Consider the following 12,234-nt stretch of genomic DNA (forward strand, 5'->3'; position numbering starts at 1 on the left):
GGGAAATTCAGTGTGTTAAAGGATGTGCCTTCGTTATGTCAGGCAGAAACCTTTCCTTCCGGCCCTCCCATGTGCCCATATTGGAACACCTCTCCAGGAATGTGACTCAGCATCTCCATCTTCACCACACCTCCCTCAATGACTAATGACTGAGTAACTAACTGCCATCAGACATAAGCACACACCCAAGGGTGCACCTGGCCCTGACCCAAACTCTCTCATCTAGGGAATGGGGCAAACCAAAGGGCAGAGGGTCTTCCACAGCAGGGCAGGTGTGCCCCTAGAAGAAAACACTGAATAAATGTCTCTGGGAATTAGAGGCTGAATACTGACACTGAACCTGAGAAGGAAGGGAAAGCTACCATGGCCCCACCCAGCCTCCATGGCAGCCAGCCGGACGGCTCAGTCCTGTTGTGTGACTCTCCTTAGGCTGTTTCCCCTGCCTAGTACATCTTCACAACTCTTGTCAGAAGTTCCTATCTCTTCTGCCACTATCCTCTACACAATGCTGTCTCCTTTCTCTGGACTCTTTGGTATTTATCAAGTTTGGTCCTTGAACACATACTTCTACTTTCCTTACACATAATGGCAGCCATTATGGCCAGCATTGGGGATACAAAGCAAAATAAGCAGCTTGCTCATTGTTCCCTGGCCACAGGCTTTGTGAGGGCCAAGATCATGCCTAATCCTTCCCTGTCAGAAGCAATAGGGCATAGCATAGATAGCTGCTTGGCTGCCTGGAGTAATTCTTGTCTTGGCCATCTAGGGGGATTCTCAGGCCCCATCCTTGCTCATCCTCTCCTCCAAGACCCTGGGACCTGACAGGAGCAATGGGGTGAACCAACACACCTGTGCACACACAATGATGAGGTCGGGGTTGGTCCGAAGCCAGTCCAGGAAGACTTTCACAGCAGGAAGCAGGCCTTCGGCCATCAGGACCTGAAGCTTCTCCTGAATGCTGCGCTCATTCCGACAGGAGCGTCCACTGGACTCACTCCCCTCCGACTCAGAGCCCTCCTCAGAGGCTGAGGGGTGGGGGAATGAAAGAGAAAGAACTGGGATAAACAACTTACAGGCACTGGCGACAGTCTTCAGCTCTGTGCAGGGAGCATGCTTCCACCCAGCCTGGGCCCTTCTGAGGAATTCTGATATGAAAAAGCTGGGATATCACTAACAGGCCCTTGTTTAATTTTTCCAGACCCACTAACTGTTGTTGTTTTTTAATCTCCTCAAATTCATTTTACCAAGGTTGCTTTTTAAATATGGCACCTTTTAAATTTAAATATGATTCTTACAGATTCAATTTGTGACACTGATCTACAGCTATTCATTCAACCAGTATATATGAAGTGCCTACTCTGTGCTGGAAGGCAGGGCAGACAATTAGGGAAGCTAAGGGAGGGAGAAAAGCAAGGAGTACAGTTTTAAAAGAGTTACTTTCAACTCCTAGCTCTTCTAATTTGCAAGTGAGAACACTGGGCTGCTCACTTCACATCTCTGAGCATCAGCTTTCTCATTTCTGTCATTCACTCAGTCATTTGATAGTTCTAAGTCCCACCCATGTGGCAGGCACTGTGTTAGGTACTGGGATACAGCAATAAGTAAGACATATTCTGTCCTGCCCTCAAGCAGTTCAGAGTCTAATTGGGGAGACAGGCAAGTCAACAGGCAACCTCACCAGAGTGGGAAACGGCTGGGGGCTGCAGAGGTGCAGGCGGCCACAGGAAACAAATCTAACATAGCCTTAAAGGAGTCCCAGAGCAAATGACTTTTAAGCTAAAATCTAGGCGGGCAAGTAAGAATTAGCTAAGTGACAGGCTGGGGGCAAGGGAGGAAAAGCACATGCCAGACAGACAGAACACCATATATAAAACTTTGGAGGTGGCTGGGCATGGTGGCTTACACCTGTAACCCCAGCACTTTGGGAGGCTGAGGCAGGGTGATCATTTGAGGTCGACAGTTCAAGACCAGCCTGGCCAACATGGTGAAACCCCATCTCTACTAAAAATACAAAAAATAGCCTGGCGTGGTGGTACATGCTGTAATCCCAGCTACTCAGAAGGCTGAGGCAGGAGAATCACTTGAGCCTGGAAAGCGGAGGTTGTGGTGAGCTGAGACTGCGCCACTGTACACCCACAGTGCCCTAGAACAATGCATAGAGTAGCCTTAACAAATGGCTGCTGCTGCTACTAAATGGGTATTCTTTGCAGGGAAGATCATCACCAGAGAAGTCTCACTCTAATGCACCTGCCCTGGTGGGTATCAGTTTTTCTAGCTTCCAGGAGCCCTGGAAGGACCTGGGATGGCACCAGGGAAGGAAGCTCCAGCTGCAATTGCTGTGTGGGGAGGAAAGCCCCAAACAAACAGGGCAGGGTGAAGTGCGAGAGAAAGAAAACCAACAAATGGGTTGGGAGCCACGAATGACAGACTAAGCAGGAGATAGGATCCTCAGGAAAAAACTCATGGGCTACACCACAGGCAAAGGGCCAAAGGTAAGGATAGAGATGAGAGGTCACTCACACAGAGAGGAGGGTGGCCTCTCAGGTGAGTGTTTATGGCATGTAGGTGTGGACCACAACAGGATGATGAAGGGGTCGAAATACCTGGCTCTGAGGGCTTGTCTACATCTCCATTGACACAAGGCCTGCGGCTGGCTGAGGTATGAGGGTCAGCGGTGGGCTGGAGGAGCAGGTTGCTAAAGGTGGGGGCCAGTCGGAAGCAGCGCTTAGTCTGGAACATCTGGGTGGACATGGCTTGTAGATTGCTGGCAATGCTAGCCTCACTGGGGCCCAGTGGACCATTGAGGGAAACGGAAGCCTCTGATCTGGCCCGAGGGGGCTCCAGGGCTGGTGACCGTGTCCCCTCCTCTTCCTCCATATCTTCCAAGTCTGATCGGGACTCCTGGCTATTCATTTCTGAGTCTGTTTCAGCATCAAAGGCCGTTCCCCCACCTTCAAGACTCTTGTCAGAGCCACTGTCTGAGCCCTCACTGGCCCGGGCTGAGTCACGGCTTGAGTCCGATTCAAAGCCTTCACTCAGGTCACTGTCATCACCAGCTTTGGGTGGGTGGCGGCGACGGCGGAGGCAGGAGAGGCGGGAGAACTTACGGCTCTTTCTGACCTCACCTACTTGGGGTGCTATAGGAGGCGGCTCAGGATCTGGCTCCTCCTCTTTTTCCAGAGGTTCCTTGGACTCTGGTTCATCTGTGGAAAGAGGAAGGTCAGGTGGAGCCCAAGGAACAGGTGGAGCCTGGAAGCTGGAACATGCTCTCCACCACCACTTCCCCCGTGTCTGTGTTCCTTTCCTTGATCCCCATGCCCCACACCAATCTTTCCATAGTGATGACCTCCCCCATTCTCCCACCTGTGCCATCACTCTGGAATGCCGGGACAGGATTCTCGCCCTCTTCCAGCTCGGCCTGCAGCCGTATGTTGACATGATTGACGAGGTGGGAGAAAAGGGCCAGGGTGAAGGCAATGGCTGCACTGTACTGCTTGGATCCTAAAGTCAGGAAAGTCAGGCATTAGGGGCCTAGGGCCCGGATGAGGAGAAGGCACCATCAATTCCAACCTCATCTCATCTGTTCTCAACCCTTCTAAGGATCAACTACTCGTCAAAGCTTCCTTTTTTTTTTTTTTTTTTTTAACTTTTTAGAGACAAGGGTGTCACTATGTTGCCCAGGGTGGTCTTGAACTCTTGGGCTCAAGCAATCCACCTGCCTTAGCCTCCCAGAGTGCTGGGATGACAGGTGTGAGGCACTATACCTGTCCTATTATTCCTTCCATAATCTAGAATGTACCATCTCACCTGGTGTTCCTTCAGATAAGCATATCCTTTTGTCCCATCTCATCCTCCCTTGCTTTGAGGGTTCCTCCCCATGCCTCAAGAGCCTTCACATCCAGCCCTATCCATCCTTACCTCCCAATCTTGCTCTACATACACGTCTGCCAGAAAGGCTTCCAGAATTGCCTAAATGCCTCCAATAGCAATGTGTGAATTCTGTCTGGATCATCACTAAGTATCCTGACCCTCGTCTCTGCACAGGCCCTGACCAAGGGTGTGCGTATTTATGGGAGGCGGTAAGGAGAAGGGGAAGGAAAAGCGCTGTTGCTTATACTCAATTACCAGGAGCTCCTTTAGGGTAGGATCCCTTGGCCCTTACTCGCCCACAGCCAAGCAGCGACACAGGAGTGAAGAGACTGCTTGTGGAAGGAAGTTTATGAATAATGAGCTGCAGAAAAGGGGAGTGAGGATCCCCAATGCCAGTGGAGGAGAAAAGAGGAACACAGGGAAGGTTACCTGCTCTCTCTAAGCTGTGCACACACATAAGGCAGATGATGACCATTTGAAAGATGAGAAGGTCCGGGAGGAAAGCATATCCACTCTCATACTCCTCCTCATCCTCACTGGCCAGGCTGAGGTTGGGTGAGGAGGGCAGGTAGAAAAGGCAGAGGTTGAAATCCTCCAGGACTGACTGGCAAAGTGAGGTCAGCTCTGAGTCCACGGAACTACAGAAGGGCAAGAGTAACAGGGGAGGTTAGTGGTGGGGGCTGGGGAAGGAGAAGAGCAGGGAATACAAGATTCAGAGAAAGGACTATGGGACACTGCAGGAGAGACCTGAGGGCACAGCAGGGAAGGGCAGCAACTAAAACAGGGGAGGGATGTGAGGAGGCTTCATTCAGTCATTTCCTCTTCAACATTTCTTCAGCACCCATTCTGTGCCAGAGAGCTGCTGGCAGGAGGATGGGCACAGGATCCTTGGGAGAAACAGTGAGGAATGCCAAGAAAGGACAAACTGGCTAGGGAAGTTCCAACTGAGGGCAGAACTCAACAGTCCACTGTTGTCAAAGCACCTTCTGTAAAGCAGTCATCAAGGCTGGGGCTCACAGGGCAGTCCAAGTTCATGTCTCTTCCACTCACCTGCTTTTGGGCTGTAGGAGGCTTTGCAGATACATAAAGTTCACCAGCAGCCTTTTAATGTCTTTACATCTGGAATGAGAGGGGCCCAAAGTAAATGCTGAATGGCCCCACAGTCCCTATCGTCCTTCTGCACCAACTGCAGAAAAACCCCCCACCTCCTCACAGGCCCCACTCACCGCTTTTTGCCGGGAGACAGTTTCCGAGTCTCACACTTCTTGAGTTGGTGGTACATTTTGGCTGCCTTGTCATACAGGCGCTTGAGGTTCCCATAGGCCCCCTCAAAGGACACTTCTGACTGGATGCTGTAGGAGATCAAGGTGAGCTATTGAGTCTTGGCAGGGGGAAGACATGTTACTCTGCTGGGGCTTTAGGAAACAATGTTACTAGAAAAGATAAGCTGCTCCCAGCCTCAGCTTCCATGTACATACTCAGGGTAGAAGGCTCATGAGTTATTTATCTTTCCTGATAAAACATATATACATAACTTCTAGATTAGTCAGAGGAAAAAGGATATCTTACTCTCCCTTGTATCTAGAAAGGAGACAATCAATCCTACTCTGTTACAAACTTAACTTAGTTGCCATCCCTGAAATATATTATCCTTTATCTTTTTATAAGCATAGAATACTTTATAATGGATAGCATTTAACAAGCATTTACTATGTACAAGGATATTTACATGCAATATTTCAATTAATCCTCATCCTCCCCACATGAAAACACAAACATGTACTGAGCACCCACTGTGTCAGGCAATGTACCCTAATACTGTCCACATTCACAGATGAGGACACAGAGCCTGTGAGAGAACAAGTACATTGACCAAGGTCACACAGCTAATACATGGCAGATAAAAGTCTCCAACCCAACAGTCTTCTTTTCTTTAAACTGAGTTTCACTCCATCACCCAGGATGGAGTGCAGTGGCATGATCTCAGTTCACTGCAAACTCTGCCTCCTGGGTTTAAGCAATTCTTGTGCCTGAGTTTCCTAAGTAGCTAGAATTATAGGTTTCTGACACCACGCCTGGCTAATTTTTATATTTTTAGTACAGACAGGGTTTCACCATGTTGGCCAGGCTGGTCTCAAACTCCTGACCTCAGGTCATCCACCCACCTCAGCCTCCGAAAGTGCTTGGATTACAGGTGTGAGCCACCTTGCCCAGCCTCTTTTTTTTTTTTCTTTTGAGACAAGGTCTTGCTCTGTTGCCCATGCTGTAGTACAGTGGCTCAATCTCGGCTCACTGCAGCCTTAAACTCCTGGGCTCAGTTGATCCTCCTGCCTTAGCCTCCCCAGTAGCTGGGACTACAAGTGCATACCACCTTGCCCAGGTAATCTTTTTTTTTTTTTTTGGGACAAAGTCTCATTCTGTTGCCAGGCTGGAGTGCAGTGGCATGATCTCAGCTCACTGCAACCTCCGCCTACTGGGTTCAAGCAATTCTCCTGCCTCAGCCTCCTGAGTAGCTGGGATTACCAGCATGCGCCACCATGTCTGGCTAATTTTGTGTTTTTAATAGAGATGGGGTTTCTTTTTCTTTTTTTTTTTTTTTTTTAATTTAAAAGATGGGATTTCACCATGATGGCCAGGCTGATCTTGAACTCCTGACCTCAGGTGATCCACCCACCTCGGCCTCCCAAAGTGCTAGGATTACAGGCGTGAGCCCCTGAGCCCAGCCAGAGATGGGGTTTCTCCATGTTGGTCAGGCTGGTCTCAAACTCCCAACCTCAGGTGATTCCCTGCCTCAGCCTCCCAAAGTGCTGGGATTATAGGCGTGAACCACTGAACGTGGCCTGTGTCTTGTTTCTTAAAAACATGTTTTTAATTATAAAAAGTGAGCTATAACCAGACTGGCCAAAATGGTGAAAACCCGTCTCTACTAAAAATACAAAAAAATTAGCCCACCATAGTCGCACGTGCCTGTTGTTCCAGCTACTCAGGAGGCTGAGGTAGGAGAATTGCTTAAACCCAGCAGGCAGAGGTTGCAGTGAGCCGAGACTGTGCCACTGCACTCCAGCCTGGGCGATAAGAGCGAAACTCTGTCTCAAAAAAAAAAAAATAAATAAGGTATAAAATAGAAGAAACCGATGTCTGTGGTGAATTAAAGATAGCCACAAATTACTTGACACTCCTTCCATTGAGAACTGTGGTCTACTTCTCCTTCCCTTAAATCTTGCAGGGGGCTGGTGGAGGAAGGACTATGACCAACAGAGTATTATAGAACTAACTCGGTTTCCAGCCCAAGCTGGAAACTGGCAGATACAACCTCCAAGTCTCTTAAATCATTGTTCACTGTTAGAGCCTTGAGCCACTACATAAGTTCTATCCTGTAGAAAATACCATACATGGTCCTAAGACCACATGGAGAGGGAGGGGCCAAATGTGCTAACCCTCCAGACCTGTCAGACCTTCAGATCAGCTGAATACCAATGACTAGCCCTAAACAATGCCACTAGGAGAAGGCGGATTGCCCAACTGAGCCCTGCCCAATTGTCTAACCCATAAACCAAGACAGAATTGTTTTAGCAGAGTCAGGTATGCCCTTAGTGGGCACCTCCCAAACTTGGATATGCCTGGCTTTCTTTTGGAAATGACCCACCCTAAATCATGCTAAGCGTGATGAGGGACCCAGGACAAGTAAGGGGGTGCTTTCTCTGGAAGGCATTTAAGAAATGGGAAACATACAGCCAGGCACGGCAGCTCAGGCCTGTAATCCCAGCACTTTGGGAGGCTGAGGCATGTGGATCGCCTGAGGTCGGGAGTTCGAAACCTGCTGGACCAACATGGAGAAAACCTGTGCCTGTAATCCCAGTTCATTGGGAGGCTGAGGCAGGAGAATCTCTTGAACCCAGGAAGCAGAGGTTGCAGTGAGCAGAGATCGCACCATTGCACTCCAGTCTGGGCAACAAGAGCAAAACTCCATCTCAAAAAAAGGAAAAAAGAAAGAAAGAAAGAAATGGGAAAGACACAACAGGTTATAAACCTAGTAATACTTAAGAATGAACAAATGTTTGGATACGTCTTTATAGCAAAAAATAAATAAATAAAAATAAAAAAGAATGAATGAATGCAGTGGCGTATGTATAGAAGGCCAGCCTGTACTGATCTAGACAGGAGGGGGACCCCCAACAAGCTAATACTTAATACAGGGACCAGGTTTCCTTGACCAGGTGAACCAAAAATCATGGCACACGGAATTATGATGTACAACTAGTATTTTACTATTTTATACTTCAGTATCTGATTACCTTACTATTTGGATATACTTTAGTACTTGACCACTTCAGCTATGAAGACCACCCTACTCCTTTTGTTTGAAGCCCAAGTTCATTATATAGCTTCTTCTGAGAATGAGTTTGGCTCCTCAACTTTAGCTCTGATTAGGTGACAACAGTGAGTTTTTCTGTTTTCCTGGCAGTTTCTCACTGTAACTTAAAAGCATTTCAGGTAAAGTATTCTGGTTTACCTATCAGTCTCATGTACTCTTGGTTACGGCCACCCAATACCCTATGCTTAATCAATTTTGGGTGCCCTGAAAATGTTGTTTTGTTTTGTTTTTTTGAGACAGAGTCTTACTCTGTCACCCAGGGTGGAGTGCAATAGCATGACTTTGGCTCACTGCAACCTTCACTTCCTGGGTACAAGCGATTCTCCTACCTCAGCCTCCCAAGTAGCTGGGATTACAGACGCTCACCACCACACTGAGCTAAATTTTGTATTTTCATTTTTTGAGACGGAGTCTTGCTCTGTCACCCAGGCTGGAGTGCAGTGGCACGATCTCACCTCACTGCAACCTCCACCTCCCAGGTTCAAGCAGTTCTCCTGCCTCAGCCTCCCGAAAAGCTGGGATTACAGGCATGCGCCACCATGCCTGGCTAATTTTTTTGTATTTTTAGTAGAGACGGGGTTTCACCATATTGGCCAGGCTGGTCTTGAACTCCTGACCTTGCAATCCACCCACCTTGGCCTCCCAAAGTCCTGGGATTACAGGCATGAGCCACTGCACCCGACAATATTTGTATTTTTAATGGAGACGGGGTTTTGCCATGTTAGCCAGACTGGTCTCAAACTCCTGACCTCAGGTGATCTGCCTGTCTTGTGTAATCCAAAGTGTTAGGATTTCAGGCGTGAGCCACCACGCCCTGCCGAAAATGTTATTTTATATCCTAACAGATGAGAGTCAGACCCAGGAAAGCAGTGGCTCACCCTGCTGGTCCCTCCATGTATATTACCACATTAACACACTAGAATTCTGATGCTCTTGTCAGAAGCCACTTTGGTAACATTTTACCAACTGTATCAAGTTTATTTCCTTCTTCTGGAAAACAGCAATCTTGTATTTTGCATAAGACAATAAATAGCTATTTTAGTTGCCCAAGTGCATACAGATCCAGCAGTTAGGTGAAAAGCAGCAGGGCTGTGTCAGAGTCCCTCTGAATGGAGGGACCCTTCAATCTTAGCATTCCCCTATCTCAGCCACAAGCTAGAGCAGAGAGGAAAGGAAGACAGAAAACAAAGCAGGAATAATATGCACACAAAAGCAGGGCTAGAAAAAGTGCTGGCAAATACTCACCAGCGCAGGTAGCAATACATGGCTTCCACATTATAGTACTTGCTGCCTGCCAGGGTGCCCAGCTGATTGAAGGGCATTCCTAAGGAGAAAGAAAATTCATGCAGTCTAAGGCCACAATACTCATTTCAAAGCTGCCAGGCCCAACCAATGTTAAGCATCAGAGAACTTGTGGGGAAAACAGCTGGGTCTGCAGGCAACACTGGCATCTCAGTTGATTAGCAGCTTAATCTTGCTCCTCTAGGGGATTACTGACCTGTTCTTATGTCTACCAGCTTGTTCCTGCCTGGTAAGCCAGGTGTTACCTGAATTGATGGAGTACCATTCCTCTGGCTTCCACTATGGCTCTTCTGAGGTTGATGGAATGCCATGGAGCCCTCTCCTCTATCCCAGCTCTGAGTGCTCATTCCTACACGAAAATCCGCATCTCTCTATATGACAGAATCTTATCCTTTATCTCATTGTCCTCCTCTTTCTACAAGAGACCTCAGGGACAGGAAAGCCATCTTCTCTTTTCCTTCTATTCTGCCTCACTTCTTCTTAGTTCAAGACTATCCCATTCATCTTCCCCTTCCATCATTTTCTGAGTGTGTTACCAGAGGGAAAAGGTATAAACAAGGTAAACTATGAGAGAGCTGAGAATGAAGAGGAGCTGGGGAAAATGAGAATGAACTGCCTGCCATCTCAATAATATCATCATCTTCCCTAGGAAAAATCTACTGGATTGGGAGGCCCAAGTTGGGGACAACTTACCAATCTGAGGAGCTACTGACAGGGCTTGGTAGTAAAATCTCTCAGCGAGCAGCTCGGTATCTACACCAGCTAATTCATTCTGATATCGTGCTGCACAAGAGAGAAAAGGAAGGGAAACTCGATGATTCTAAGTTTCAGAAAACTCTCCCCCACTTCTGGGAGTCCACTCTGAGGAGCTGTCACAAGAGCTCGGAAGGAAGGTACCTGAGCTAGGAGGCAAGCTGCTAGGGTCTCTGGCATAGTCCTAAATCTGCACGACTATGGGCAAATTGTTCAACTCTCTCTTCCTTGCCGGTAGGTTCAAAATGTAAAGAATATTTAGCGTTTCTGAAGTAAAAAAGCTCTTTTTTTTTTTTTTTTTTTTTGAGACGGAGTTTCACTCAAGTTACCCAGGCTGGAGTGCAATGGCGCGATCTCGGCTCACCGCAACCTCCGCCTCCTGGGTTCAGGCAATTCTCCTGCCTCAGCCTCCTGAGTAGCTGGGATTACAGGCACGCACCACCATGCCCAGATAATTTTTTGTATTTTTAGTAGAGACGGGGTTTCACCATGTTGACCAGGATGGTCTCGATCTCTTGACCTCATGATCCACCCGCCTCGGCCTCCCAAAGTGCTGGGATTACAGGCTTGAGCCACCGCGCCCGGCCTAAAGCTCTTTTTTTTTTTTTTTAAGAGACAGGGTCTTGCTGTCACCCAGGCTGGTCTCAAACTTCTGGTTTCAAATGATCTCCCACCTCAGCCTCCCAAGTAGCTAGGACTACAGATGCGTGCCACCATGTCCAGCCTGAACAGGCTCTGCTTAACAATCTCTTCACAATGAAGGGGAGCTGCAGCACACATAAATGCTTGCAAAGACCTCTGATATTTAGTTCTGAAATGCAATTGCTCAATTCTACAGAGAAGACATTACTAATGATACTCTGGTCCATCAACTATGAAACTGCTGACTCTCTGTACACATTGCTCAATGAGGGGTCCAGGAGTGGGTGGGGGGCAGGGATAGGAGACTCAGGTCAGTAAGAGATAATGCACCCAACAGCCACACATCAGCAGCCTAATGAGGAACCACTGTCTATCAAGAATGAGAGGCCCCAGGGTCCATAAAGCAAGAGAGTACTTTTCCATCCTTAGAAACATCTGTTAGGGAGATAAGTCCTCCTTGATGCCTAATTACAATCCCTGTGCTGAAGTTTCTATTCACGTAGGAGTCAATAAAGATAAAAGAAACACAAAAGAAGAAAAATATCCAATTAAAATCTTCTCAACCCACTACTGAAACAGAATTATTAACTGGATTTGCTCAAAGCTCAGACAATTCCCTTTTTCCTGTATTCACTGATCCTCTCTGACTCATGGAAGGGCAGTGAAAAGAAGGAATCACTGAAACAGACGGGAGGGAAAAAGTTATCAGAGGCGAAACTATCCCTCCTGCTCTCCAACCATGTAATGGGTGTTACCAACAACTGAAGCAGCTTGGGACTGTCCTGTAACCCAAAACAGAGAAAATGAAAGGTGCAAATTCTTACACAAATCCCCCAGGTACACTAGACATCGGTGGCATGCCATCTGTGCCCAATCCATCTCCTTCCCTGAGGCAGACACTGGCTTCTTGCATCCTATGAGACAAAGAGAAAGAGATTTATGGGCCATTCTTCTGCTTCCCTGCATCTATGGGGAAATCTCTCTCCAATGTGTAGAAGGGAGACTAAGAATCTAGGGTCAGCCTTGGAACACTGTCTTCCAGGACAGAGAGACACTCATCCAGGACACATGGAGAGACACAGAGGAGCACAGGCGGGCATACACAGGGACACAGAGACTTACAGGCAGATTCATTTATAGGACAGAAAGGAACCGGAAGAGGAGGGCTAGGGCCCTTAACCTAGGATGGCACCCTGAGGGAAGCTCATCACAGGAAGGCTTCCAGAAAGGAGGAAGAGATGAGCCTCAAGTATGAAGAGGGTCATGAGTGTCTTGGGTAGAAGTTATGTACA

General features: G+C 47.8%; 1 protein-coding gene across 3 annotated transcripts in view; it reads right to left on the minus strand.

The window, feature by feature from the left end:
• The window catches only part of SMG5 (SMG5 nonsense mediated mRNA decay factor), a 43,380-nt gene that overhangs the window by 13,295 nt on the left and 17,851 nt on the right, over positions 1-12,234 (minus strand). For all 3 annotated transcript variants that reach the window (XM_032260619.1, XM_032260618.1, XM_032260617.1), the window contains exons 5-13: positions 11,767-11,856; positions 10,241-10,330; positions 9,491-9,569; positions 5,097-5,222; positions 4,921-4,989; positions 4,300-4,508; positions 3,364-3,501; positions 2,604-3,203; positions 850-1,025 (exon numbers count right to left, since the gene is read on the minus strand). In XM_032260619.1, coding sequence (XP_032116510.1) covers positions 850-1,025; positions 2,604-3,203; positions 3,364-3,501; positions 4,300-4,508; positions 4,921-4,989; positions 5,097-5,222; positions 9,491-9,569; positions 10,241-10,330; positions 11,767-11,856 — 1,577 coding nt within the window. The remainder of the gene's footprint in view (positions 1-849; positions 1,026-2,603; positions 3,204-3,363; positions 3,502-4,299; positions 4,509-4,920; positions 4,990-5,096; positions 5,223-9,490; positions 9,570-10,240; positions 10,331-11,766; positions 11,857-12,234) is intronic.

The sequence above is a fragment of the Sapajus apella genome, unplaced genomic scaffold (genome assembly GCF_009761245.1).
Source record: "Sapajus apella isolate SASKATOON/1434 unplaced genomic scaffold, GSC_monkey_1.0 scaffold119, whole genome shotgun sequence".
Classification (NCBI taxonomy): Eukaryota; Metazoa; Chordata; class Mammalia; order Primates; family Cebidae; genus Sapajus; species Sapajus apella.